This window comes from Bos indicus, chromosome 26 (assembly GCF_029378745.1).
Source record: "Bos indicus isolate NIAB-ARS_2022 breed Sahiwal x Tharparkar chromosome 26, NIAB-ARS_B.indTharparkar_mat_pri_1.0, whole genome shotgun sequence".
Classification (NCBI taxonomy): domain Eukaryota; kingdom Metazoa; phylum Chordata; class Mammalia; order Artiodactyla; family Bovidae; genus Bos; species Bos indicus.
Window position 1 is genome coordinate 23,086,464 of NC_091785.1, and position 25,749 is coordinate 23,112,212.

The 25,749-nt window shown below is 52.7% G+C and overlaps 1 protein-coding gene across 5 annotated transcripts in view; it reads left to right on the forward strand.

Annotated features, from left to right (window-relative positions):
• The window catches only part of SUFU (SUFU negative regulator of hedgehog signaling), a 105,786-nt gene that overhangs the window by 71,442 nt on the left and 8,595 nt on the right, over positions 1-25,749 (forward strand). Inside the window, exons 7-11 of one of the 5 annotated variants that reach the window (XR_002183788.2) lie at positions 1,670-1,826; positions 3,633-3,744; positions 17,896-18,030; positions 19,566-19,704; positions 19,844-19,992. Coding sequence is in view for 3 of the 5 variants with exons in the window: in XM_070780739.1 (XP_070636840.1) it covers positions 1,670-1,826; positions 3,633-3,744; positions 17,896-18,030; positions 19,566-19,704; positions 25,356-25,514 (702 nt within the window). In the remaining 2 variants the exon portion in view is untranslated. Of the gene's footprint in view, positions 1-1,669; positions 1,827-3,632; positions 3,745-17,895; positions 18,031-19,565; positions 19,705-19,843; positions 19,993-25,355; positions 25,543-25,749 lie in introns of all 5 variants that reach the window. The other 4 variants (XR_002183789.2, XM_070780739.1, XM_019988690.2 and 1 more) reach the window with 4 other exon arrangements.

Sequence of the window (25,749 nt, forward strand, 5' to 3'; positions counted from 1 at the left end):
CAGTGGGAGCTGCTCTGTGCTCACTTGTGTCTCTGGGGTCTACTTGCAGCTGGTTTGTTTTAGAGCTGCTCCTGGCCCTTTGCTCCACACTCTACCACTAGCCAGTTGTGTGCGGGAACAAGTCCTCAGACTCCTCGGCATCTTTACCCTTTCTTGTTTACTCATAAAGTAAGTGGGCTGAGCTCATTGAGCCAAGAGATGTCTTCAGCTTCTTGCTTAGATGAGGGGCCCCAAGGTGGCCAGTGGAGAAGGAAAAACATAGACTCTATCCTGAGCAAACCTGCACGCCCCTGCCTAGGGCACAGAGAGCCACTCCCTGTTGTCAACTCAGAATCCTCAGCTTTGCCTGGGCTGATGGGAGCCCTGGAGATGGGGAGAGGGGGGCTGATGGGAAGGAGGCATCAGGCCAGGGCCACCTGCTGACGGTGTCCAGAAACAAGGACCCTCTCTGTAGGCTTACCTTGTGCTTTCTGAACAGGCTCCCCAGCCAAGCAGCAGGCCAGTATGGGCCTGTGGAGCCATGGGGAGAAGGTCCCCAGACAGGGAGGAGCAGATTCTAATTGAGGTCCTGACTCAGGAGCTTTATTTGGCCCACATGACTGTTTATGAACGAGGTTGCAGGAGCCTCCCAGATGACCTTTCATCCAAAGCCCAACAGCACAACTGTATTTTACCGGAAATCCCAGGGTATTTGTGTTCACCTCTTCCTTGAGACCATTTGGAGAGTGTTTGGACTCCACAATATCAAGGCCTGTGCGAAGGCAGGACCTCTGGTGGAGCTTGCAGATGCTCACCGCCCTCCCGGCCGCCAGTTCAGTCTAAGAAATGGAAAAGAATCTCCATCCAGAATCGTTGGCCAAACAAGTCAGCAATGCTGCAGGGAAAGTCCTGCCCTTCTGCTCTCTGGGGCTCGTCACCGTGTGACCACACCCTCTGCTGTTGGAAGAAGAAACTGCAGGTGTGGAGCTGGAGAGGTGGAGCTGAGTCCCAGTCTCTCCCGCCTGTGGCTGGCTTCCACACTGGCCTCTGGAGCAGGGCCGGGTGATCAGTCAGCAGAGGAAGGACTGTGCCTTTCCTCCAGGAGGTAGTTCCTGGCCCTGCTACGTCAGCTCCATAGGCCAGCACAGGGTGGGCAGAGTCAGGGCTCTGAAACAGGTGTGAAGGTCACTATACTGGAAGTCTAATGAGTGAGGAGAAGCTTCCCTTGGGATTTTCATTCTTCCCAGCTCCCCTAACTCCTGGTTCTCCTGGAGGAGCCCAGTGGCTGGCAGAGACTGTCACTCGTTAGTAACCAGGGCAGAATAGAGTCAGGAATCCTGTTCTTCTGACACCTGTCCCGTGCTTAGCTCTTACTCATGCTCGTGCTGGGTCCCTAAGTCATGTCCAGCTCTTTGTGACCCCATGGACTGTAGCCCACCAGGCTCCTCTGTCCCTGGGATTCTCCAGGCAAGAATACTGGAGTGGGTTGCCATCTCCTTCTCCAAGGTATCTTCCCTACCGAGGGGTCGAGCCCACCTCTCCCACATTGGCAGGTAGATTCTTACTGCTGAGCCACCAAGGAAGCCCTTACCTCTTATTGAGGCTCAGTAAATATGGGCAAGCAAATATGGGTGGTGACCTTGGGCCACTGGTTGGCTGAAGGAACTCTGGCTCTTTGGTTCTTTCCAAGCAGGAGCGAGTTGACAAAGGCATCGAGACAGACGGCTCCAACCTGAGTGGTGTCAGTGCCAAGTGCGCCTGGGATGACCTGAGCCGGCCCCCCGAGGATGACGAGGACAGCCGGAGCATCTGCGTGGGCGCTCAGCCCCGGCGGCTCTCCGGCAAAGGTGGGGGCCTTGCCTTCCCCTTGCCCAGGCTGGGTTTTAGCATTTCTTGGCAGTATTTAAACCGCCAGTGAGATCTCCAGCAAGGTGGAATGGAGGGAGCTTTACTGACCCATTTCTCCTGGGTTTTGTGTGTATGTATTTCACATTGTACCTCCAGCAGGGACCATTGTGTTTTAGGTTTGCCCCTTGCAATCTGAGGTCGGGGAGGTGAGTGGAAGCCCTAGAACAGTTACAGGAAACGACCATAGTCCACCCAAGTGCAGGAGAACAAGCCCTGGCCACCCACAGAATTGACACAGGGCCCAGCTCTAGCCTGAAAGCCATGCCAAACCCGAGGATCATACTGGCCTCAGCTCTGCCCAGGCCTCTGATGGGAAAGGCCTGAGTATGAGACCAGTTTATAGACTCTACCCCCCGCCCACACACACACTGTCTTGCAGATACAAAGTAAGGGCAGGGGCAAGCACCCTTACCTCTGAACCTAGGCGGGTGGGCCTTGGAGAAGGAGGGTATGGCTCTCCTGTTGGAAGCTCAGCATGCTAGTCTTGGCTAGAGAAGCAGTCATGGTTTTAAAGAAAGGGCATCCCTAACTATCTTCAAAAGAAAAGCAGCCATATATAAAGACATGTGCTTATAGCTGCTCTACTTCCTTTCTCTATGCTTCCCCCTTTCTTTATGTTTTGAAGAGTAAGATACTTGGTCCTGCATAAAATACAAACACATGTGATAGCAATTATAAAAGGTTTTCTTTCCATAAAGAACAACTTAAACCCCTCATGCAAATATCTGACCCTTTTCTTTCCTTCCTGCTTGTTCTAATGATGTGCCAAGCCCCAGGGAGGTTCTGAGAGACTGTACAGTTATTAGACTCATTCAGTTGCTTTTGCGAAAAAGAGCTAATTTAAGGAAGGATTCACAGCTTTGTCCAAAATTTCAACCATTATTGGCTATTTTAAAAAAATTCTTTTAAGTAAGATCCATGAGGCTGTAACAAACAGCTAGAAAAATCACTAATCATGTTCAGCATCTACCCTAAGCCCACCCTTTGATCAACCAACATTAATTTTCTTTTTAGTGTGTGTTTGCAGAAATAAGTCTTAGACCAAAATCTCAGTGTAGGGGACCAGAGTAGTAAGCTTTACCCCGAAGACCAGCAAAGCATCTTGCAAAGAAATAATTCCACCAAGAGACTCTTTTCTCACCTCCTGGTCCTTGGCAGATCTGTGAAGAGGCAGGGTTCCCTGGGATGGGACCAAGGTGGGAAGATGACTCAGCATCCCACTGACCTGGCCCCAGGGGAAAGGGTGTCAAGACCAGACACCAGCTGACTACCCCAAACCCAGAAACTTGTGTCAGGGACGCCTGCCCGTTCATGGCAGAGCACTTGCAGCCGTTACTGGCATCCAGTAAGTGGGAAGAATTCCTGGGTGGTCTTGGGCAGCGGCTGTCTTGTGAGTCACTGTCTGGACCCATGTTAGGGGTAAGCCTAGGGCCTGTGACACAAGAAAAGAAGGACAGTGGAGGAGAGCCCTGCCTTGGAAGGCGCCCTTCTGTGGTCCAGGGGCCATTCCTCGTCTTCTACAAGCATGGTGCTCTTCAGACCAAAAGTTTGGGGAGCACACAATGCCTCATCTGCCCCGTGTCCTCATGCTGCACTCAGATCTCACAGCTGATAGCTGGAGTGGCCTCAAGACCAACCTTCTCAGGGGCCTTTCCCCAGCACATCTGCAGAGCTAGGCTCTAAAGACGGGAATGGAGCTGCTGGGGCCCAGAGACCCATTGGGTAACTTGGTGGTGTCATTGCAGACACAGAGCAGATCCGGGAGACCTTGAGGAGAGGACTTGAGATCAACAGCAAACCCGTCCTTCCGCCAATCAACCCTCAGCGACAGAACGGCCTCACCCACGACCGGGCCCCGTAAGTTGCCCACCCACAGAGGGGGTCAGTCCAGCTTCCTGACAGCAGTGTCCCGAGACTGGGACACGGGAGCAGTTCTGTCCTTCAGATCCTGTCCCTATGGCTTGCATGAGAGAGAACAATGCCCAGAGGCCTTTCTGGATGGACTCAGGGTCTCTGGGGCACACAGATCCATGGTCATAAGGGCCTCGGAGGGGACCCAGCAGAGCAGAAATATAAACAACAGTAAATATTTACACGGGCTGTGTGAGCAGATGGGAGGCCAAGTTGGGGCGAAATCTGACTTGGGGCCTCCCAGCCTTGTGGGAGCCCATTGTGCTGAGCACCATTCCCCTCCTTATCTCGGCCTCGGCCAGAGTTGCCCTTCCTTCCTTCCTGGAGCCTGGTCTCCGGCTGATAGCTGCAACCCCAGGGGCCTCCCTGTCTGGCCAGCCCCAGACTGGACGCCTGCTGCTGAGGCCCTTCTTCCTGCCTCCTTTCCAGGGGGCCCAGGGAAGGTAAGTCCTCTCAGGCCTCTGCTATCTGTCCACGAGCTCTTCAGAGAGACTTTTGACCACCTGAGAGGTCAGATCTACTTCCTGCTGACCTCTCCTCTTCTGTTGGGGACAAATGGTAGGCAGAGCTGGAGCTGGGCACCCCCCGCCTCTGCCCTTGGTCCCAGGGCAACTCCAGGGAATAGCTGCTGGCAGGGGCAGCCTGGGAACTGGCAGCCCAGAGCAGGAACCCTGCCTGCCAGAGAGGAAGTTGCTGTGTCCTGGGCTAAAAGGGAGGCGGACCACTCCTGCAGGTCCAGGGTGATCCATTCTTCTTCTGAGAAGTCTTTATTACACATTCGCTGTGTGGCAGGCTCAGGACCCAGAGGGCCATCTGGGGTGTAGGCTCTTTTGGGAATACATGAACTGAATGAATTAATTAATTGGCATGATTCTGGCTGTGGATGTAATTTGTTGGAATTAGTTACTTTGAATTTTCTATCTTCAGTTCCTCATCCATGACCCCCAGAAGCGGTAGTGATTTAATGTGCTACAGAAGGGACAAGTCAGCATGATCTTGAGTAGTTAGGGAGGGCTTCCTGGAGGAGGAAGTACATGAGATGGGCCTTGAAGGTGCCCTAGAATTTTAACAAGCAGGAGATGGAGCTGACGGGGATGGAACAGGGAAGACCTGGCTGGTTAAAGTTGAGACTGGAACCTGGGAGCAGATTGTGGAGTAGGGAGAGTTGCTCTGGCTGCCTGAGGTGGCCCACCTGGTGAATCTGCCATCCAGAAGCCATGAGAGTGGAGCTCTTTGGCAAAAGCCTGGAGAAGCCTCCACTGTACCTCTGAGCAGCTTTTAACTCTAGCCAGTGGGTTTCTGCAGCCAGCTGCCTTGAAGGAGCTGGCCGAAGGCACCATCCTCCCCTGGCAGCTGCAGAGGGCCAGGCAGAGTCATGGGGCATCTGGAAACTCTCCACCTGGGAGTCTGGCTCCCATCCCAGGGCCATACTTCTTCCCTTGTCCTGAGCTGGGCCTCTTCCTCTGGGCCCTGTTGGCACTGGTGGGAGGTTGGGAGGTACTTGTAGGCTCAAAGGCTCAAACAGATTGCCCCATAACTTGTAGATGGTCTTAGTTCAGATGGCCCCTCCACCTCTGAAGGTCTAGGTTTCTGGGCAGAAGGGCAGGGGCTCCTGTGGAGGTACCCCACTTGCCCCTGTTATATATCTGGAACAAGCCTGAACTCTCACGCCCTGTCTTGGGCGTACTTCCAGCTGCTGCAGCCCCAGCAACCTTTTGCTGGGCTCAAGATTCTTGGGTGCTCACATCTAGCCCAGACTCAGTCTGCTGAGCAGTAAGGATCGGACCTGGTCCATGGGCCGTCTGCAGACAAGGCAGAGCTGCAGCCTCCACTCTGGCCTGAATTGGCTGAGCTACAGAGAGATGGATGAGAGTAGAGCAGAGGTGCAACCCTCTGGGGTCCTCTCCCCTCCCTGCAGCTCAGGGACCCAGTCACATCTCTAAGGCACTGGAATCTGCAGTCTGAAGGGAGTTGGCACTGTCTCCTCTAAGGTCATTGGTCCTAGTTACCAATCTGCTAGCATTTGGTTGAGAACTGGTTTCTCCTCCTTCCCCAAGAACATTTTCCAACACCACCCCCTGCCCCCTAGTCTCCAGCTCCCTGTTATCTCAGGATCAGTGGTGGTGGACTCGATTCACATTAGCAAGCACGAGTGTAATATCTGTGCTGCCCACCCTGGGAGCTGACCCCATTTCAGATAAACCGCCTGGATCGGGACTGAGAAAGCCAACCCAAAACATGCTGGCACCAGTGTTTGCTTCTCTCCCTGCGGGGGCACAATGGGCACAGGCTGTGTTGTGTCTTTGTGTCCAGTTTTCCTTTAGTCAGGCTTTCTGGGTGGGGACTCTGAGATGTGGTCCTCATGGGGCCAAACGTGATTTGAGGAGGCTGTGGAGATAGAGCGGAGAAGCAGAAGAGCCCGTGGAGCCTGGCCATGAGCAGCGAGGCTCTGGCCTGCCTGGGGGACTCGGACACTCGCTCTTTCCCATCTCAGTAGCAGCCAGCACTACTGGTGAAGTGCGTGAGCCAGGTCATGTTCCAAGGACTTTGTATTAATACCACCCTCGTGGTCACTCTGTGAAGTAGATAATATTATTATCCCCCTTTTCTAGGTGAGGAGGCTGAGGTACAGAAAGGCTAATAAGTGATTTGGTGAGGAAAGGGTGGCACTTAGGGCTGTCCCTCAGCTGTTAACACGGTATTAACTCCTCACGCCACGCTCAGGGCCCATGTGAGGGGCACCCCAGACCTGTCTCTCCCCCTCCCAGGCCGACCCCTTCTCACGAGTGGGAGCATGAATAGAAACCTCTCCCTTGAGGCCAAGGTCCAGGCTAAAGCCCCGAGTTAGAAGCTTACTGTTTGTATTTAACTCAAGGAGGACATGCTGCCAGCCTCAGTGCTTCCAAATCCCTGAGATAATGAAATGTGTCATAATTGGCTCATTTATACCACAATTCCTTCTTGACACGAAGCCTTGTTGCCCTCATGTTCAGAAACAAAATCAGCCGTACCTCTGGCCTCTCCACCACTTCAGGGCTAGGGGATTTCTTTCTTTCTTGAGGCCTCACTTCCTGCTTCCCAGAAAGGCAGGCCCCTCTGGGTAACCTGCTTCTCTCCCACTCGCCCCTGCCAGCCCTCCTCCCACCGCCTTCCCAGAAGGGGAGCCCTTGGCCCTCTTTGGGGCTTCTTCCAGCGTTTCACAACCCCTGCATTCCAGCCGTGAAATTTGTATCTGGCTTTTCCCAAGATGATCAGTTGAGAAAAGCCTCCTTCGGCTTGCTGGCGCCTCCCTTCCCACTGCCCGCCCGCGTGAGTTTGGGAAGCAGCTCCTCTGTGCCACTGAGGGGAGCCCAGCTTAGGCACTGTGCCTGCCAGCATTTGTAAGGACCTGGGTCAAGGAGGGGAAAAGTCACTGGCATCCCGTGTCTGAGGTGGCTGGCTTAGATGCGGACTGTGGTACGGAGCCCGGCCTTTGCTCCCCAGGCTCCGCACAGGGACTGGGAGATGAGCGTGGTCAGGTGCACTGCATGGCGAGGCTCGTCTCTCTGTAAACTTGCTCCAGTGCTGAGAAGCTGTCTCGGTGTACCAGCCCTCCTCCTTTTCCCTCTGCAGTGACTCACTGACCGAGGCTGGGGGACCTCTAGGGAGCTTTCTGGATCACATAACAACGCCCCCCACCCCTCCAAAGAGGGACAGGGCTCCTGGGTGTGTGTGCACATGTGTTGGTAGGGAAGGTTCCCGGCTGTGGGAGAAACCCTTTGTGGTGAGGTATCTTTAAAAAGCACACTAACCATCATCACTGAGCTCTTTCAGTCTTCTGGAATTGCACCAGCAGCATTTAAGGCTTTTTTTCTTGTTGCCTTAACTTTCTGAAAAATTAAAGTTTTGTAGCATGGCTTCTCCCATCATGGCATTGTCAGCTGTACCTTCCCCCCAGCATGCCCCAGAACACAACGTGCGTTTCTCTCCACTTTAATGAGTGTCTCCGCTCCCATCTGTTTGGCCGTTTGAAGAGGGGGTCCCTACTGCCTCAGTCCCTGTCTTGAAGAGCTTGTGACCTGGCCAAGGAGTCATTCTTTAAAGAAAACTGTGTTTTGTTTTCAGGCTTCCCAGGTGGCGCTAGTGGTAAAGAACCTGCCTACCAATGCCAATGCAGGAGATGTAAGAGACGCAGGTTTGATCCCTGGGTGGGAAGATCCCCTGGAGAAGGAAATGGCAACCCACTCCAGTTTCTTGCCTGGAGAATCCCATGGACAGAGGAGCCTGGTGGGCTACAGTCCATAGGGTCGCAAAGAGTCAGACATGACTGAAGCGACTTAGCACGCATGTGTTTTGTTTTGTTCAGCCTATGAGGCCCATGAAGATTAATTAGAAGAAGACAATATCTCGTTTGCATCCAGTGAATTGGGTGAAGGAAGGTGAGTTTCCATCTGGGAAAATAGCTGGGCTGTTGACGTCACTTCCCGCACACAGGGCAGGCCTGGATAACCCTGCTCCGGGGGCTCCATCGTGTCAGCACAGTGGCCCGCCAGGAGCCCACGTGTCACGTTGGCTCCCCTCACCCCTCCCACACTGGGGAAGTACGGTTGTTTTCACTGGAGAGAAAACCCAAAAGAAAAAGAAACAGCCCTGTTCTCAGGGCCCCTGCCAGGCCCCACAGGGCTGACGAGGGGAAGGGCCCAGGCTCTTGTGAGCCACTGTTGTCTTGCTGAGCGCTTGCCTTTACGTGCCCTTCTCAGAAATACACATTTGAAAGGGCAGAACGAGGGCTCCAAAGTGCTCCTGCCTGGGTGAATTTCTGTTTGAACTCCATTCTCTGTCCACTTCCCCAAAGAGGTGAAGCTGGGGCCATTGTTAATGCCCCAGCCTCAGAGTTCATGGCCAGCACGTCGAAATTCTCAGTCCACGCTGCATCTCCTCCTCCTCGAGTTGCACAATCAGGAGTATTTTTATCACCCATCCTTGATCCTCAGTGTCACCCAACACTTGAGCAGTGAGTCACTTCTCCAGGGAAGGGAAAAGGAAGGCTCAAAGGTGAGAGCTAGAGAGAGGAAATGACTCAGTGTCTCAGGAAACAGAAAGCCAAGGGCTCTAACTGGAGCTGGCTCATTCAGGAGCGCAGGGGTCCTCGTCCCCGACCCGAGTCAGACCACGGGGCTGCAGGGTGGAGGTCCCGGGTGCCCGGAGGAGTTAGTAGTTGATGGAGGGATCCACCAACCTTAACATGATGCTTCCTCACTCTGATTTCTTCACCTACACTCCATCCCACTCTTCTATCATCACATTTTTCTCCTTGGGATGTTCATAGTGAAAATACTGCATTTTGTCATTTGGCTGTTGGTGTTGGCCTTGTACCCCTGTGTCATCCTCATCAGAGAATTTGTCTGGACTCAGCGGTAACAGCACCTGTGGAGTTAAGCTGGGCCCTCACTCCCACCCACACCCGTCCCAGTCCTGCCCTGAAGGGAGACCTGCAAGTGCTTTTCAGCGCTTTAGTCAGCAATCTGAAAGCAAAAGGAACAATCTCCCAGGCCAGTGGGCAGAAGCCAGAGGTTGGACTGGGCTCAGCAGGCCAAACCCACTTCACTTTTGAATCGTTGCCAAGCCGGGTGCCTTGGTTCCTGTTGCCTGGCGTCCCCAAGGAGAAGGCCTCAAGTCGCATAGCCAGTGCAGACGTCATCACTGTCACAGGACTGGGATTGTGGCTAAAAGGAGTCACGGTGGCTGGGCTCCTCTCCTTTCTACACTTGCTGCCATTGATAGAATATGACCAACACCCTTAGGCTAACATGGAAAAATTAAGACTTTTCAATCTGTTGAGAGCAGAGTGCAGAGGAAACATGGCTACGGTTCTGTCAACCTGTGAAGTGTGGGTAGGGTGACCAGAAGCATGTACTGCGATCTGTGCAGCGCTAGAAACAAGGAGTCTCGCCTGCCGTTGGAAGGAGAAGGCGTGTTAGGATATATAAAAAGTCCCCTTATACAGTGGGAAGTGTAAATATAGAATGTGTTATATAGACAGGTGGTAAAAAAGAAAGAAATGGGAAGATTGAGATCAGTTGCTGAATTACTGAGGCGTGCCTCTGAGCCATCCCGTAAGCCATTGCTCAGTGTTCCCAGTACAGGAAGGATCCTGGGTTGGACAGGTTCTGTGGCCAAGCAGGCATTTTTACTAAGTATCACCATCTGCCAGGCCCTATATTGTGGATTACTTTTGTCTCCATTTTACAAACTAGAACACAGAGGCTTAGCTAGATTTTATAACTTATCCTGGGTCAATGAGCCAAGATTAAGAAGGTTCAGACCCAAAATTTGAACTTTGGGTTTTTTGAATCCAGATCCAGGCCTCATCACCACTAGGTGCTGCCTGTAAAAGAGGATAAAAGTAGAGGAGGTGTCTGCCCCTCCTCAGGAAAAAATAACTGGAAAGAAGGCCACAGAAGTCTCCGAACCAGTGCACAGAGTAAAGTTGATGTTAGTTTGCCTGCAAACTCCTGAAGGTGACAGATCATAGAGAAGCACACTGAAAAATAAAGTGAAATCTGCTAGAAGATATGCTCCATCAAATGAGTGAAGAAAATACTCAGGAAATAAGAAACGGGATCCCCCATGAGAAAGAGGGGAGAGGAATTGCCAGCGTGAAGGTGAAGGGTGATCCCGTGAGGACACCTACGTAGCAAGAATGGAGGGCAGTGAGTTCAGACTGGAGTCATTTGGAAGGATCCTCTGGAGAAATGTCTTTAAAAAGATAAAATTGATAAATATTTGCTCTATTTGAAAGTCTTGGGACAATCTGCAGGCCATTGGTAGTTAGTTTAGGATTGAATTATTGAAATTCATAGAAAACAATACAGTTATTAAATACAAGAAAAATAGAAAATTATGCTAAAAAGGAAAAGTAATCATAGTATATACTCCATGAAAGTGAAGTGAAAGTGAAAGTTGCTCAGTCGTGTCTGACTCTTCAACCCCATGGACTGTAGCCTGCCAGGCTTCTCTGTCCATGGACTTCTCCAAGCAAGAATACTGGAGTGGGTAGCTGTTCCCTTCTCCAGGGGATCTTCCCAACCCAGGGACAGGACTCAGGTCTCCCACATTGCACGCAGCTTGTTTACCAGCTGAACTACCAGGGAAGCTCAGTTGTAAATAGCATTAGTATTGTATAATAACATCAACGCTTAATACTGATCCAAACAAACTTACGGCACAGTTATCTTGGGAAGGAGGGAGTATGAGATGAAAGTGAGCTAAAGGCTCATCTTCCGTAGCAGGAAGTCAATGGCTATAGCCCAAAAAGGGAATAACGGGAAGTGGAAAGTACATTAGAGGTATTGAGGAAAGTCAAAGAAGTGATATTGTAGGAGCTGTTACAGCTTACCCTGCGTAGTGCAAAGAATCACATATTCCAGGTAGAAATCACAGAACTGGCACAGAATTGGTAATCCCTGCTCACTCAGAGGAACTTCAGCTTCCCCAGCATCAGGCCAAGAGCTCAAGGTGAGCGTTGGATAGCTGTCTGACAGGCCTCCTGAGAGCATCTTGCCGTGGGGTGAAGGAGTTGATGGAGTGCCTCACGTGCCCCTGACTGACTGGCAGAGAGGCCGGCACCATGGGCGTGACAGGTCCTTGGGACAAAGTACTTAGGCAGAGCAGGGTTTAGGAGGGAAAACCCTGGGCCCTGTCAAAACACTGCTTGGTCAGTGGTCCCCAGAGGGAGGGTCCCTACAACCTTGTAAGGGACTTTGTTGGGGATTGAGTGAGGAGGGATTCCTGTGGCTAAGCTTGGAAGATACTGGCTTACACAAAGTGAAACTGGTTGGTTTGCCCTCCATAGTCCTCCTCAGATTCCTCGAAATGCCAGCATTTTGTGAACCTCTCATCTGAGACACAGTGTGCTGCATCCAGCCCTTGCCACATCTGCTTTTCTAAAAGTGTGTCTTAAATTAAAATTCCATCGAATGCCCTTTGGGAAGCCCTGCTGTGGTTTCTAGGAAGCAATTCTTTTTAAGAGTTCAGGGGAAAAAAATAGATGTGTCTTCGTGGCCTTGGAAACCCCAGAAGGAAAGACCACTCAAAGGGATGGGAGGCTCTTAAGAATAAATATTGTGGTTATATGTTTGCTGGCATCAGGAAGACCTAGGGGTTTTGTCTCAGCCCTTTATTACCTCATTGTGCGATTTGGGTCTAGTTATTTAAGTATCTGGGTTTCCGTTTCTTCGTCTATAAAATGGGAAAAATAATACCTATTTATAAGGTTGTTATACGGTTCATGAGGTTCTCAAGGCAAGGATACTGAAGTGGTTTGCCATTCTCTTCTCTAGTGGACCACGTTTTGTCAGAACTCTCCATCGTGACCTGTCCATCTTGGGTGGCCCTGCATGGGTTGGCTCAAAGCTTCATTGAGTTATGTAGGACTGTGACCCATGTGGTCATTTTGACTAGTTTTCTGTTATTGTGGTCCTGATGCTGGGAAGGACTGAGGGGAGGAGGAGAAGGGGGCGACAGAGGATGAGATGGTTGGATGGCATCACCAACGCTATGGACACGAGTTTGAGCAAGCTCCGGAAGATGGTGAAGGACAGGGAAGGCTGGTGTGCTGCAGTCCATGGGGTCACAAAGAGTCAGACGTGACTTGGTGACTGAACAGCAACAGTAGGGTTGTTACAGGAAGGAAAGGAACAGATATATACAGGGTTAGCATAGGGCCTGGCTTCATAGTTGCGCTTCCCAGGCAGTGCGGTGGTAAAGAACCCGCCTGCCGATGCAGGAGGTGCAGCAGACATGGGTTCTATCCCTGGGTCTGGAAGATCCGCTGGAGTAGGAAATGACTTCATAGTTGGTACCTTTTATTATTATTGTGGATAGTCCCCTGAAAACTGAAAGGAGGTGTAATATCTCTGGGGACCAGTACAGATATGTAGAGAAGTCTTTATGTAACTCAGAATATTTTGGAAGAATTTGAACAAAAGCTAGAAGTATGTTAGACCAACAAGAAAAGCTGAAACTCAAGAAGAGCTAAGTCTTGCAAAAAAAGTGCTATGATCAGCAAACAGGACTATTTTTTATACTTCTGTTTAGAATGAGAAGAAGAAAACCTAGGTCCTGTTGTTTGGACAGAGCGATGTTAATCAGAGACAGAGAGGCAGCAAAAATTTACTCTACTTCTGTTAGCTTCCATCTCAAATAGAATGGTTATCAGACTAGGAAGAATCACAAAGGCATTGATAAAAGAGGATCGAAGCCATGATTTCCAGTCTCCTGGTCCACATGTATTGCACCCCAGAATACCAGTCCAATTGGCAGATGAGATTCAGAAAGCTGGTGTCAGTAATCTCTGAGGGAATGGGAGAGAGGTGTTGGCAGACTGAAAGCACTCAGAAGTTCCAAGATGCGAAAAGCATCTTTCACTCTCTAGACTAGCGAGCTTAGTGTCAACTCACAGGGAAAACTCAGGGCTAGATTGTTCAGTGAGTAGGCTGTGAACACTCCCTAAGGAAAAACAGTGAGGCTTGCTTTCACAGAGAGTCAGGCCTGCCGGACCTTCCTCACTGCCTTTTTAGAAACACTTAACCTATTTCTACCTGGTAGATAAAGGAAGTGCTATAGACCTCATATAGGTGGGGGTAAGCAAGACATTTGGAGTGTGTCTTCTGACATCATCGTTGGCAAGACACAGAAATGTCTACAGACCATCCAGGAGGGTGAGGGACGACGTAGCAGTGGAATGGTTGGGTTGATTACAACCGGTTGGATGCGCATACCCGAAGAGTAATGATGTCAGTCTGTCAGCCTGTCTGCCTGGCCCTGTCCTGTTCACTGTTTAATCAAAGCCTGGGGTGAGAACATGGATGGCAAGTTTATCAGTTTTGTCAGTGACGTGAAGTCGGGGGAAACGCCAATATGATGTGTGCCAGAGCCAGGTTTCAGAAATATCCGGACCGCTCAAAACCCTAGCTGAGTAACAGCAGAGTTCTGTTTCAAGCTCCAAATCATCTAGAGTACACACAGGCGGGGGAAGAAGAGGTTTAAGCTGAGTCCATGGGAGAAAGCCTGAGGGGGATTTGTTGACAGAGGGAGTGCGGTATAAGTTGGTAGCTATGACGAGGTTACAAAGAATGGACAATGTGATGACAGTTTTAATAGAAATAAAGTATCCCAAGCAAGAAAGCTCACAGTCCCTCTGTGATCTGCGCTGGTTAAACCACGTACTGTATTTCCACACATGGTACTTCACTTCTGGACATGACACTAGAGTTTGACAAGCTAGAGTGAATGCAAGGGAGAGTTACTTGGATGGATGGATGATTTAGGACCTTATCTTAAGAATATAGTTGAAAACCACAATAACAACAGCAAAGAATATCGTTGAAAGTTGGGGCCACAAATCCTGGAAGAGAAACTCTTGTTGGGCTGTGGGAGCGGCCTCGGGGATGTACAAGGCTGTCGTGGAGGATGAATTAACCTACTTCTGGCTGACTTGAGGACCAGTGGATGAGAATTGCAGGAAGGCTCATTGTGCTCATTGCGCAGGAAGGGAGCCCTGCCAGCACATCCCTCAGCAGAACAAAGGCCTCAAGGGATTTTGTTGACCTGTAGTTGGGCCTTCCCAGAATACCAGTGGTTGACCAGGGCCCACAGTGACTGCTGCCCCATCTCAGAAGTCCCCCTCCCAAGCCAAGGGTAAGGACCTTTGCTCAGAAAGGGGGACTGACTTGGCTAGAGGCACTTGGATTCTGGGCCCAGGGTAAAGGCAAATAAGTCTCTATTAAGCTATCAACATTCCTGCATGAGGAGCAGATAGACTTCTAGAGGCAGCCCGCTAACATCCTGGTAATGCCTTCCAGATACATTTTGAGTACCTACTACATCCCAGGCACTGTTTGATGCTTCACCTAAGTCATCTCATTTAATCCTTATAAGGAAAGCGTATTATTATTCTTCCCACCAAGAAGATAGTAAAGCTTAGAGAGAAGTTAAGTTATTTGCCCAAGGTCATATGGGACTTGAACCCCAAACCTGTGTTTATTAGCCACTCTGCCTCCCTGAGCATACTTCATCACCTGGCTCCATCTCCCCAGCAGCCCCTGGAGGTTGCCGGCCACCACGCCTTCCCTGGGAGCAGTTCTCCCCTCCAACCCCGAAGCTCTGCCTTCCCCTCCACTAGGAACTCAGGGAGAAAACAGCCCAGCTGAAAAATTAGGCCACGCTGGCGAGCACACTACTTATTTTTTTATGACTAAGATTAAGCTGACAACCGTGCAAAACATTGCAAACCTGTGTCGGCTGCAGATTTAATACCTCACCCAGCCCACACAAATAATTCATGCTTCTGCATCGATGTCCAGAAAAAACAAATCAGCAAAAAGCTGGGCTCCTGCATGTGTGCGTGCATGTGTGTGTGCGTGTGTGTGTGTGTGTGTGTGTGTGTGTGTGTGTGTGTGTGTGTATCTGCCCTGTTTCCATTGAAGCAGCAGGCCGGAAATACCCAAGCTCCAGGACTGCAGATCTTGCATTTTGCAATTTTTTTTTTTCTCTTTAAAGATTAAAGTACGTTTTCAAATGATTGAAGGTTGGTGGGAGGTGTAAATGTGGGCACTTGTCACATTAATTCTTCAGATGATTAAGTTCTTTTCCATTTCTTTAAAGCTGTTTGCACTTGGGTTTGATGTCCTCGTTCCGGGTGAGTGTGTTGTAGCAGTTACCAAGGTGACTTTAGCTGACTTTCAACAATTTATTTTTCCCTCCAGCTTGAGACGTCTCTAGCCCTGTGTGCTGTTGATTCTGCTCTCCCAGCCCGCTGCCCCCACCCCCCAGTTGCTATTCATCCGCATTTTTGCCTGTGTCAGAGAGGCCTGCTGCCTGGCCCCATCTGGCAGCTGGGCTAGGAGCCTGGTGGTGGGTGATGTGTCTCAGAGGTGACACAGGGAAGTGATGGTGAGAGTCACACCCTGGTTCTTCCTCTTAAACTCTGACTATAGGCTTATCCCCTCTCCTGTCTGAGCCACAGTTTCCTTACCTGTACAAGAAGGGTTAACCACAGAAAAATTTACCTGGTGTAGGGTCCTACTCTGGAGCAGAGTAAGGGCTCACCAAAGAGGGCTGCTGCCTTTCCTGAGTCCTGCTCTTGTCCAAGCCCCGAGGCTGGTGTTTGGTGTTGCCTTCCTCCGAAGGGAGGCGTAGTGGCCAGGGCTTCAGGGGAAGAGAGCTGGTCAGAGGTCCGAGGCTCCCATGCTGGCCTGCCACAGCCCAGCTCTCTGACCTTGGATGCTTTACTGGGTCTCTTTCTTAAAGGAAAGAGGTAGATTAAACACCCTCAGAGTTTCCTCCCAGCCCTGAAATTCTGTGACCGGCTTGGCCAGCATGTTTTGTCTTCTTCACAGGTCTCCTGAAAGGGCTTGTCAAAGGAGGTGCTAGGGCAAAGGGCAACTCAGAGTTGGCTTTGGGAGCCCAGAGGAAGAGACTACTTTGTGAAAGAGCAGTCACATCTGGGGGTGGATCCATGCAGCTGGTGGGAATGGTCCCTGTTACTGTGGGCTTATAAGTCGCTGCCTCAGTGGGGCCCCGTGCTGCCCCATGTCACCCTCCATCTTGCCTACAGACCTCACCTCCTCCCTCTGGGGAGCTGCTCTCTGAGTGTCGGGGTGCCTTTTGGGCCACAGGCTGCAGCCCTCAGCCCTCCAGTGTATAAGGAGGTTATCAAACCCAGACATCCTGGATGGCTTCTGCCGCTTGAATGATAAATAACTAAAGCTTCTCCCCCAGTATTTACTTATTATGTTTATTCATTTTTGGCTGTGCCGGCTCTTCGTTGTTGCATGTGGGCTTTCTCTAGTTGCTGGGGCTACTCTCTGGTTGTGTTGCACAGGTTTCTCATTGTGGTGGCTTCTCTTGTTGCAGAGCACAGGCTCTAGGCACATGGGCTTCAATAGTTGTGGCTTGACGGCTCAGTTGTGGCACACGGGCCTAGTTGCTCCTTGGCATGTGGAATCTTTCCAGACCAGGGGTTGAACCCATGTCCTCTGCGTTGGCAGGCGGATTCTTATCCACTGCGCCACCAGGGAAGCCCATCACCCAGTATTTTGATTGGACACTTGAGTAATTATTTTGAAATTCACAGTCCAAACCGGGATCTAGTCTTTTGAATGAGATCAGTGGCTAACCCTCACTTCCGGCTGGGGCAGATTTGCGAGGTCATCATTGGGGGCAGCTGAATTTGAAAGAATGAATCTTAGATTGCAAAGGGGCCCTGTGGCCCAGCTGTGGAGCAAGCTGTGGGTGGGAAGCAGGACAGGAAGGGGTGTGAGGCAGCAGTGGCAACGTGCCGTGGCGGAAGCCACAGTCAGGAGGAATCTGGTACCGCACTGCTGGGGCCTCATTGCCGAGTAGGGTGGCGGCTGGCCCCGCTGCCCAGCCAGGATCTCAGATCTGAATCCTGCGAGCCTTGCTCTCCACCCTTTGGTGAGGCCTGTGTCATTTCCTGTTGGATGAAGGGTGTGTATGTCACTGTAGCTATGGGCCGCCAGCAGGAGTGTGCATGCTCTGAGCCTGCTCTGATGTCACAGCCTTTTCAGGGTCAGCTGGAAGGAAGCTTTCAGAGCCGAGTCTCCTGAAACTTTGGCACCCCAGCATTGGAGAACTTGGGGTCTGGGGCTCCAGGGCAGCAGAAGAAGGGCTCCCAGAGACCCCTGCTGCCATCTGAGGGAAGAACAAGCCACTGTGACATAGCTTTTCTACAGTGTGTTGGCCAAAGATGAGGTTTCAGAACTAGACTCACCTGCGACCAGATCCCAGCTCCACAGCCCCCGCTGTGCAACCTGGACAAGTTACATCACTTTCTTGATCCCAGACTCCTTATCTGTTAAAGGGCTGTAAAAATCGTGCCCACCTCACAGAGGCGCTGTGCCCACCATGTGAGGGGTGCTTCGCACAGCAGCTGGCACTTGGCAAATGCGGGCTGAGTAAATGGTGGCTGTTGTTATCTTTATCATCAGTCACTATCCTTGTCGTTGCACAGGAGCCCAGCCTGGGAGCCTCCTGTCCTGCTCTGCCCTGCGGTTTTCACCTTGTGCTGAACCTGTTCCTGTGCTTGCTTTGCAGGAGCCGCAAAGACAGCCTGGAAAGCGACAGCTCCACGGCCATCATTCCCCACGAGCTGATCCGTACGCGGCAGCTGGAGAGCGTCCATCTGAAATTCAACCAGGAGTCAGGAGCCCTCATCCCTCTCTGCCTCAGGTGAGTGCCACAGAGTACAGCTTGGTTTCAAGGAGCTACCAGGCCTGTGCTTGGCCCCCCATGCCTTGGCGGAGTCTAGGACCCTGGCGGGGAGGAGAGCTAGTCAGGCAGCTCCAGCCTGGGCCTGTGGGTGGGCCTGTGGGCAGGCCTGTGGCCCCCAAGCCCACCAGTAGCCCCCATTGCACTGAAGAGCTCTCCTTTGTGCAGAGAAGTGTTCCCCCAGCCCTGCTCCCTTACAAAGGTCCAGTAACCTAGGGTGTCTCAGACCGCCCCCCTGCCATCCCACCAGCCCAGTGGCAGGGTCCCTGGTAGCACTGGGGTGGTAGGGCAGGGGCTCTAACGGGTGGGGCTCTGTTTTCTCCTGCTTTGCTGTTTTTCCAGCAAAACATTCAGTTCTCTACACCCTGTGGCCCGCACACTCCTTGAGGGACTCAGAAGCCCAGACTGTGTCCCTTCTGCTGCCATCCACATTGCTAGAAACCCAGCCCCAGGGCCAGAATGCAGCTTCCTGCATGAGGATGCTGCCCTGGGGGAACCTGTGCAGCTGGCTTCCTCCAGAGCCCTGGGGGTTCCACCCTCAATTTTACAGCAAGGATAACTGTAAACCCGGACAACAGTGACAGGGAAGAAGGGGGTTGTACTTGCTGGGACCATCCCCACTATCCCAGAGCCTGGGGAAAGAGCTTGGGTGGAAACCAGCCTGGCCCAACAGGGCAAAGACAGCCAGTGACCAGTGGCTGGCCGGGGCCCTGTACAACCCCCACACCTCCCCAAGGACCCCAACCACTTCCTCCCCCAGCTCCCTCTCCGGCCCAGGCTCAGGGCCTTTAGGCTGATGAAGGGTTAATCTGAGGCAGCCTGAGGAAGCCAGGAGCAGGTTTTGCTTCCTTTGCTGACTGGCATCTCTGTCCCCACAAGTTGCCCCTGCCCACCCTTCCCCCAGGTGTTATTTCCAGACTAGGGGTTAACAATAACTTCTGTGGCTCTCTCAGAGTGACCCTACTTGGCTTCAGCTTTTTTTAAAGATGTGGACTTGGTAACCATTTAAATCTCACGAGAGGCCTGGGAGTGGGTGGACCAGACACAGGGTTGTGCTGTGAGGGCCCTGTGCCATCACCCAGGGGTGTGGGAAATTTGTTTAGGGGCTTCTTCATCCCCACCCTCCAAACAAAGAGGGGCACGATCCCCCTTTTAGCTCTGGACCTGACCTTGGGCACGTTACCACCTGGCCCCTCTGGCCTCAGTTTCCTCACCAGGACACGGAAGAGGTGGACCTCTCTCCCCTTGCAGCCTCTCTGAACGCTGCTCTGGTGTCTGCCAGCCTTGAACACTTCGGAAGGATGACAGTAGAACACTCGTGAGAGGCTTCTCTTGGGAGGTGTTGAGACGAACATGTTTGGTTAAGTCCCCTGTTAGTGGGCAGCTGGTCAGTCAGGAGGGCATTTTCCAGGCACCCCATCCCGGGAGCGTAGCCCCCACAGTCCCCGAGCACCCTGGCCAGGCCCGCTCTCACTGTCTCACGTTCCCACCCCCAGGGGCAGGCTCCTGCACGGACGGCACTTTACATATAAAAGTATCACAGGTGACATGGCCATCACCTTTGTCTCCACGGGAGTAGAAGGCGCCTTTGCCACCGAGGAGCACCCTTACGCAGCTCACGGACCCTGGTTACAAGTGAGAAGGCTCTTTCTCTTCTGCCTGCCTCCTTTCCTGTGCCCACCACCTCCCTGTCCTCCCTTGGCAAGCTCCCGGGGGTGCCTTCCTGAGGGGCCAGTGGAGAGATGCCGTGTGATGTGTGGATGCTTCCACCTAGCCCACCAGCTCTAGGAGCACTTCCTGGCCTCTGCCTGTCCCGCGAGACAGGAACAGTAACCTTCCAGGCTCTGGCTGTGGATAATTCTGTTTGCCATGGAAATTCAGTTTTGAGGGATGTGCGACTTTCTGCATCTCAGGTAAACCAAGGTACAGGAAATGAGGGGTGCAGCAGGGTGGGAGGGAGTGTGGAAGCCACTGTCCACTATATGGGGAAGCCCACCAGAATACCTAGAAAGTAGGCATCTGAACCTGGACCGGGCAATGGGCTGTGATGGGCAGGTCTCGGCAGACCAAGCCTGCCCCCTCTCATCTAATGGTTCTCCTGTGTTCCTGACGGACACCCAGCTTCTCAGTGCAAACCTGCTGGCTTTTTCCAGAATACTTTGTCCTTCCTTTGCTCTTCTGGCTGGGGCACAGCCTCGAGCCATTGCCAAGCAGGGTGCCCAGACCTGACAGCCACAGGCCTCCTTCCAATCCCCACCCTGCCCAGGTCTCTAACGGGTACTTGGCCTGGTCCAACCCACTCCCAGATGTAGTAGAGGAACAACATCCTTTTTTGTCTGTTGGGGGCATGGGAGAAGGAACACGCCACCTTACCTCTCTCAGAAAGGGAATCTGACCCTAGTGTAAAAGATGACTCTGCCTTGTCTGTGGTGTATCCTGGGCAGTGGGGGGCAGCAGTGGGCAGGGGGATTACAGTAGAGAGGAAGTGGGTTTAGGCCAGTCTGGGGGCGGTCTGTGAAGTGTATTTACCATTAATGTAGGCATGCTTTTAGTTTGTGTGTGTGTGTCTCCTCCTCAGGCCAGCTCCTCCCTCCCCCTCCCCACCAAAATACTAACCCTTAATTAAAACAAACAGCAAACAAAGGATACCAACCAGACTCCCAAGACTAAGCTGAGGGTAGAAATGGAAGCCAGTGCTTTAGGGATATTGTGTTCCATAAATTATCTTGCCTTTTTCCACTGTTGTTATTACATTGTTTCATAACAAAATTACTTTGAACCATAAAGTTATAAATACATTTTAAAAGTCCCACTTGGTAACATTAGATTTCTGTCCATGTGGTGTTGGTTGTTACCTTAGCAAAAGCTCTGAACTCTAGCATTTGAAATTAGCCTGGAACAAGTGGAAGGGGCCTCCTCCCACCCCCAGCATGTCCCAGGCCTCCAGGTTGCTTGTGGAGAGCAGGGGCGGGGGCGGCACAGAGCTGGGAAGGAGTGGGGGGTGGACCATGCAGGAGACCCCAGCCCTGACAGGTCAGAGGTCATCATTTCCAGCAGGTGACAGTGTGTTGACAGGTCTCAGCAGAAGTGTCCTCAGTGCTTTGCGTATTGAAGGTTAAGCACTTTTTCTTGGGAAAGTAGGAACTAGAGCCTCTCCAACTTGAGAATAAGTGCCACCCAGTTGCCTTTGACGTGCTCTACTCTGAACCTGTCCTTGGAGCCCCGCCATCCCTCCTGGAACATCTTCCTGCCTGGAGTCGGGGTAGGGGTCAGCATCTGCAGTTCTCAGCAGCCTGGTGACCTGGGCCTCCAGAGGGCTCAGCACATGTCCCATTGATCCTCAGTCCCCTCAAAGGTCTGGGCCCAACCCTGGTTCCCAAGCCCCTGATCCCCTAGCTGCTGGGGTTTCCTTCCAGCTCTGCTCCCCCACGCCTCCCTGGCAGCCCCTCAGCCAGCTCGAGCACTCGCCCCGCTGACTCCCAGCACATGGTCCCCTCCCAGGCGCTGTTGCCCGGGGAACCGGAGCGGTGGGAACCAGCCGCTGGCCTCGGCATGTTTCAATAAAGTTGCTGTGCTGAGAGCTGCTTAATCAAAGGCCTGTGTTATGGGCTCATTAGTGTGGTCCACCACGGGGGCCAGCTCACAGGGGAGCTCCCGGGAAGGCTGGCTGAGGCCCACTCCCCAAGCACGCACCCTAATTCACCCAGGGGTTTCTCAGGCCCTGTCCAAGGAGCCTTGGGAAACCCTCTGCCCCTGCCCCCAGCCCAGCCCTCCTCATCTCCCCACCCCCAAAGCAGTCAGCACTTTCTGCATCTGACTGCCAGCATCAGCCCGCCTTCCTCTCTAGGGTCTTGCCACTGTGGTCACAGGCAGCTCCCTGGCTTGTGGGAACCTGGGCTTGTAATTACTTGTGGGCCTCTCAGTCTCCCCCTGGGGCCGCCTGTCTCGCTGGGAGTCTGAGGACCTCCTGGAGGTCTGGGGTCAGGCTCCAGGTCACCAGTGAAGGCCCAATCCACTAGCCCAGGAAAGACACTGGACCCTTCTAGAGGGAGACCCCAGCAGAGAGACTTGCTTCACCTCCTATGGGAACCTCTCCCTCATGCTTCTGGATTCCAGGATGTCTCTCTGGCCTGTGTGCCCAGGCCTGTGGGGGGCAGGGAGGCAGGAAGGAACTGAATGCAGCAGCCCCAGGACTGAAGAAACCCAGACTTCTGTTCTCTTGGCTGCTGGAACACTCTCCGTTGGTCCCAGATGAATTGGGAGGGGCTAGGATGACTTTTCTTGCATCAGCCTTCAACAGCCTTGGAAGCCCTCGCTCCCAGCCTTGGCACCTTGTTCTGGCCTCCAGCCCAGGCCTGTTATCTCTTGGGGAAGTGGCATGGCAGAGACACCCCTCATGGGAGAGGATGACAAAGGAGAGCCTGAGAGAAAAAGGCAGAAAGTGAGGGAATCTGGGCCCTTTCCGGGGTTTCTGGAGTAGCCCCAGACAGGCCCCCACACCCACCAGCTCCTGGGCCTGCACCTGCCTTGAGGCTGCCCCCTTTCTCCAGGTCCGCCCCCCCGCCCCATCTCTCCAGCCCCAGGAACGTCAAGGCCTGGCGCACAGAAAGGCAGGGCTGCCTGCCACCCCAGAGTGAGTACAGGGGACACTCCCCGCTTCCTGGAGGAACTGGAGAGGCAGGAATCCTCCAACTCCTTAGGCTCTTCAGTTTCCGGAGGTTGACACCAGACTCCTCCTTCCGCCCTACCCTTGGCTGTTTTTATCTCTGCTGAGATGGTGAAGGCTGTCAGCCAGCTCCAGAGGAGTACAGGAGGGTCTTTGGACCTGGGGAGGCCTGCCAGCGTCTGCTCCCGCACACACCTTCCCCCAGCATTCCTCAACCCAGTGGCTTTAACAAGCCTCTCTCCCTTGAGTCTGTCAACACTGGGCTGTTAGTCTCTGAGCGGGAGCCTGGCCCAGAGCTGAGTCGTTCATCCGTCCCCAGCCAAGATTGATCTGAAGGGGGAGAAGTCGGCCCCAGAGGTCACTCAGAGGTCACATCACCAAATATGAGAATATTTTTTTTAAGCCCTGCAATGCTTTCTCAGCTGTGTGGTGTCTGACGGCTCACCCAGGTGGCCCCCCTTTCCCAGCCATTCTCTGCCAGCCTTGATGGGAGGCCTGGGGCTTGGGAGAAGACGCCCAACAGCTGTTCAAGTGGGCTTCACTTCTCCAGGCCAGATCTGGGGAGTCACTGCCGGGCTCTGGTCCTCGCCCAGTGGCTGACTCACCCCCGCACCCTGTGGACAAGCCTCAGCCTTCTCCTGTCCCATGCACCCATTTGGACATTGTGTGGAAGACACTTGGTGAACCCTGGCCTTGGCCCTGCGCAGCTCCTCTTGCTTTCCTCTGCTATTTCTCCTTCCACTAGTGAATGTGGAATCCCAGAAGACCTTTGCTTGGCTGTCCGAGGGTCCTCGTTGTCACAGGTACAGCCATAGGGCTTCAATCCCAGCACTGTGCCTGGGGAGGTACAGGAGAGGACTGAGAGGGCCTGTCGTGCCCTCACCAGCTGCCAGCCAGAGCAAGAGAAGTCTGAGCCCGCTCCTGGCCACCTCAGCCAACCCCTCGCCACCCACCGAGAACAGGAAATGAATGCAGCCTCACTGTGTGGCTGCTGCAGTGGTACCTGCCGCACCCGCACCTCTGCCCCTGAGCCTGGGGTTGGGGGGGGGTGCTCCAGGCCGTTGTCTAGCTTTTGTCCGGCCTGTTGGTGTTGGGGGGACGCAGACTGGATGGCTTCCTAGTCCCTGCCTCCTCCCTGCCATCATGGGTGCCAGAGCAGCTCCTTGGCAGGCCCTACCCTGTAAACAACACATTTCCTTCCCTGAGAGAAGGAAAGGGAGGGAAAAAGAAAGCCAAACTTGTTGGGAAGCAAGAACAACGTGTCAACACGAAGAGCAAACAAGGCCCCAGACAAAGTGAGGATTGTCACACCGAGGGGAAGGAGTGGGCATTGTCAGTGCTGTTTGCAGACTCAGAAATATCACTGACCGCAGACATTTGAATCAGATCTGCAGTGGCTGGGCCCCTGCCTGCCCCACCGCCAGGCCTGCCCAGGGCAGGCATGATGAAAGATCACTTTTCAGGTTCCTTCTGGAACTTGCCAGGGCCTGGGGAATTGGGAAGATTGTTGACGATCCTCCGTCTTCATCCGCCAGCCAGGCTATCCTAAGGCACTGGGTGTGAGCACCTTGGAGTAAGTTGCTGGCCTGTGTTCCAAGTCCCCTCCTTGATCAAAGGTGGAGGCTGGGAGTGGGGGGCAGGGAGCCACTGCCCGCCTCACAGCTCTACCAGTCAGAGCTAGTGGGAGAGCTGCAGCCACTAACTCATCCCTGTTGGTTAAACCTGTGCCTAGACCCACTGCCCCTGTGAGTGTGTTTCCCCAGGGTACCCTCCACCAGGATCTTCTGCAGGGAGGGGTTGCCTTTTTAAAATGCAGATCCCTTGACCTAGCTACTCAGATTCAGAAGGTCTGGATGGTGCCTAGTATCTCCAGGTTTTCAAAATCCTCCCCAGGGAGTTTCTTCTCAGATTGCTTGGGGGGCTTCCCCGCTCACTGGAGCATCTTCTCCCTCCAAGGGCTGTTTGTGCACAGACGTAAGCCTCTTATGCCCAGTTCTTGGTGATCATGAGCATCAGTGAGTGCTGTCTCATTAGTAGTATTATTTCTACTGCTGTTTTCTGGACTGGAGCAACTGTCGCCTCATGTGCACGTTTACCAAGCTGACCTGGAAATCTGCCCCATTGGAAACTATATCGGGGCATGGTTTGCCTTCCTTTCCACTTGGCCAACCTGGTTTTGAACAGCTGCATGTCTGTGACGCCCAGGGTTCCAGCCCTCTTGAGCTGAGCAGGTGGCCAGGAGATGTGTCGCTGGTTTTCCAGGCCATTGGGTTGAAGCCAGAGTCACTTCCACCTCCCCCAGCAGAGAAGAGATGTCAGCTTTGAGTATACGAGGCTTCTAGAATTGAGGTGCCCTTCCCAGACAGAAAAAGAGCATCTTCTACCACCATGAGTTCAGGTCACTGCTCTTCTAAAGTCCAGACTTGTCTTGTCTCGACACCCGCTCGTCTGCAGAGTGGAAATGATGGTTACCTTCCTCACAGGGTGGCCCTAAGATGATACCAGTGAAGCACTTAGCCCTGTGCCTGGCACATGGAGGAGGCACTGGTGCTTCTGCTGCTGGCGGTGTTATCCTTACTGCTGTCATTCTCATAACCCTTCTTATTATTATTTGTGGCAGAGCCAGGCAGCTCCATGGGGACCCAGGGAGCTTCGAGAGTCCCAAGTCCCAGAACTGCACAGGCTTTTCCCACAGTTGCATCACAACGGCGTGTCTGTTCCTCGTGAGAGCATCCAGGAGCTGATGCATCGCGGCTGTCTATCTCCAGTGTCCTGTTGATAGGATCTGTTAACATTCTCAGCTCCAGGTCTGAAATATACAAAGAACAGGGCCTGTTTGTTCAATCTAAGCTTCTAAGGTTTAACTCCCAAAGGAAATTAAATTAGGTGCCTGGAGCTATGACAGTCTGTCGTGTTTCTTTGTAGGGAATGTCACCCTTAATATCATGCAGATCTCACGTACAATTTTCCCCATTCAATTCTTTTAAAATAATGCGAAGTTTCCAGCAGGAACC